The 3,005-nt window shown below is 43.9% G+C and overlaps 1 protein-coding gene across 3 annotated transcripts in view; it reads left to right on the top strand.

Annotated features, from left to right (window-relative positions):
* Positions 1-2,037: 2,037 nt before the first annotated feature.
* Positions 2,038-3,005, top strand: part of FAP (fibroblast activation protein alpha) — a 56,427-nt gene continuing 55,459 nt past the window's right edge. The window contains exon 1 of one of the 3 annotated variants that reach the window (XM_079977497.1): positions 2,038-2,289. In XM_079977497.1, coding sequence (XP_079833623.1) covers positions 2,053-2,289 — 237 coding nt within the window. In that variant the 5' untranslated portion in view covers positions 2,038-2,052. The remainder of the gene's footprint in view (positions 2,290-3,005) is intronic. The other 2 variants (XM_079977499.1, XM_079977498.1) reach the window with 2 other exon arrangements.

The raw sequence follows: 3,005 nt of genomic DNA, 5'->3' as shown, positions 1-3,005 counted from the left end.
GTGACTTTCTGTTCTCTCTTTTTTAAACTGTTTTTGACTGCAATCCTAATCCCATTTAACAGGTAATAAACCCCCATTTAACTCACCGGCACTTATTTCTGAGTAGACACCTATAGGATTGCACTTGTTAGTTTATTGACTTAAATCAGGCACGGGGAATCTGGCTAAGCTGCTGTTTGCTGAATCTACTACTCCCATCAGCCCAAGCATGGCATGATGGGAGTTGTAGTTCAGAAACAGCTGGCTGGTCAGAGGTTCCCCACACCTGCTCTAAATGTAAAAGGATGTATTCTCAGAAGGAAAAAGAGTATGGATTTATACATTAGGAAGCCTGGGGTACAGGTGAGTGGCATTCTTGGGGAAATTGTATATTTATAACATCTTGGATAAAAGAGAAAGTATTGTTAAACAGGTTCTTGATATTACCATAAAGAAGCAAAGTGAAAGGGCAAGTATCTTAGCACTTGTATGTATGTGGATTGTATTCACTGTGTGGTGCATCTACACTAGCTGTTTAATTTGGAGTGAGCATCATTCATTCCATTTTTTAAAAAAATAGTTCAGATTTTTATAGAGAATTCAGATTACATTGTCTCTTCTGGTATTTTTCATGTTGCTTTCTTCTCTTTCTGAGATAGGATTTTTGTTTTAAAGCACAATTATATTGCGAACCTACCCAGTGTAGATTTGCAAAGAATTTGGGCTTTTAGGGCCACTGTCACTTTAATTAGTAGTATAATTGTCGTGTCATTAGTCAGTTCCTACACCAAAAAAGACCCCGATTTGCATAAGATATGTATACGGTAAAAAGGTAAAGGACCCCTGACAGTTAAGTCCAGTCGTGAACTACTCTGGAGTTGCGGCACTCATCTCACTTTACAGGCTGAGGGAGCCGGCACTTGTCCATAGACAGTTTTTCCGAGTCATGTGGCCAGCATGACTAAGCTGCTTCTGGCACAACGGAACACCGAAACCAGAGCAGTGCACGGAAACACTGCTTTTTACCTTCCCGCCAGAATGGTACCTATTTATCTACTTGTACTTTTTTTGGCGTGCTTTCGAACTGCTAGGTTGGCAGTAGCTGTGACTGAGCAACAGGAGCTCACTCCGTTGCGTGGATTCGAACCGCCAACCTTCTGATCGGCAAGCCCAAGAGGCTCAGTGCTTTAGACCACAGCGCCACCCGCGTCCTATGTACATTAATAGATGCAACTGCATGTTGCGATTTAAATAGAAATACATTGCCATGGGGGGGGGGAATACTTTGGCCACCTCATGAGAAGAGAAGACCCTGATGTTGGGAAAGATGGAGGGCACAAGGATTAGGGGACGACAGGGGACGAGATGGCTGGACAGTGTTCTCGGAGCTACCAGCATGAGTTTAACCAAACTGTGGGAGGCTGTGGAAGACAGGAGTGCCTGGCGTGCTCTGATCCATGGAGTCATGAAGAGTCGGACGCGACTAAACGACTAAACCAACAACAAGAGGGGAAAACACCAAGTGGCTTGGATGCCTGCTCAGTCTGCTGGCAGGCTGCTGCTCCAGGCTCCTCTATATGTTTATGCTTCCTTTTCTTTCTTTTTCAACAAAAATAACAACCGCAAACAAAGAAAATTATACACAACAACAATATCAAATCCATAAAATGGGATTCTCCCGTGACTTCCCTCCCCTGGTTCCTTAAATTCCCTTTTCAACTGCATGTCATTTCTACTCCAAATTGGGTTTTTTGCCTCAAATTTCCTATATTCTGAAATTATACGTGTTCTTAAAATCCTGCTTAAATGTATTAACCTGTTTACAATACTTTTGCAAATACATAATAAACATTTCCCGTTCTTTTTTAAAATTTCTTATCATCTCGGTTCCTTATCTTTAAACCAGACTTGTCCAGAGCAACCCACGAACAGAGGACACCTTCAGATAGAGAGGAGAAGAGGACTGCCCTCTGCAAAGGAGGACGGCCAATCTTAATTCCATCCATTCGTTGCTGCTAACTTAAGTCCTTCTTATGCAATTGGCTTTCCTTTGGATTCGGGCCTACCTCTGTAATGCAAGGCAGAGCTGCTATTTTTAAAATATATTTTAAAGAGGCAAGACAACTGGGGGGGGGGGGGGGAGGCTGGTTCACCAACAGGCCTGTGAGAAGCCTCCCTGCCAAAAAACAAACAAACTCAGAGAACCTTCCTGCTTTGCTCAGTATGGTGGTGAAGGAAAGGAGGTCGTCTTCTCTTCCAAGGCCTTCGTGTGAGCAGATGTTGGATAAAATTGCTCCTCAGTTGCAGGAGGTAAGGGAAAATGGCAATCTTGCACCGAGGTAGACTTCTAGTTAACATATGCGCAGTTTGGCAATTTTACACATGGACTCAACTCTCTGCTACTTTTAAGACTCTTAAAATGCTTGCAGTTCAAAGGGCATGGCAAGTTGTCGTTGCTGTTGAATTTGCTTGCAACTGCTCTGTTTTGCATTAAGGTGGTCCCTGGCTCAAATCTTGTCTCAGCCAGAGATATCTCTTTAATTAGCTAGATTCTCTTCCCCAGCCACAATACTGTGAAAATAACATTGGCCTACCGTTGTACACGGGCACAGTGAACTCTCTGTACTCTTTAAGACCAGGGGTCAGCAACCTTTTTCAGCCGTGGGCCAGTCCAGCGTCTCTCAGACTATGTGGTGGGCTGGACTATATTTTGCGGGGGGGGGGGGAATGAATTCCTATGCCCCACAAATAACCCAGAGATGCATTTTAAATAAAAGGACACATTCTACTCATGTAAAAACATGCTGATTCCTGAACCGTCTGCGGGCTGGATTGAGAAGGCAATTGGGCCACATCCGGCCCTCGGGCCTTAGGTTACCCCTGCTTAAGACCCTTGCTTGCATTCCTTCCTCGGGACTAAAATAAATCCTGCTACTGGCTTGTGTTTAAAGCCCTACCAAGAAGCAATGTAAAACCCTCATGCATAACCGATAACCTGTGGAAAGCCTGAAGGCAGGAATTAAGAT

The sequence above is a fragment of the Podarcis cretensis genome (assembly GCF_951804945.1).
Source record: "Podarcis cretensis genome assembly, chromosome: 1".
Taxonomy (NCBI): domain Eukaryota; kingdom Metazoa; phylum Chordata; class Lepidosauria; order Squamata; family Lacertidae; genus Podarcis; species Podarcis cretensis.
This window is presented reverse-complemented; position numbering and strand designations above follow the sequence as displayed.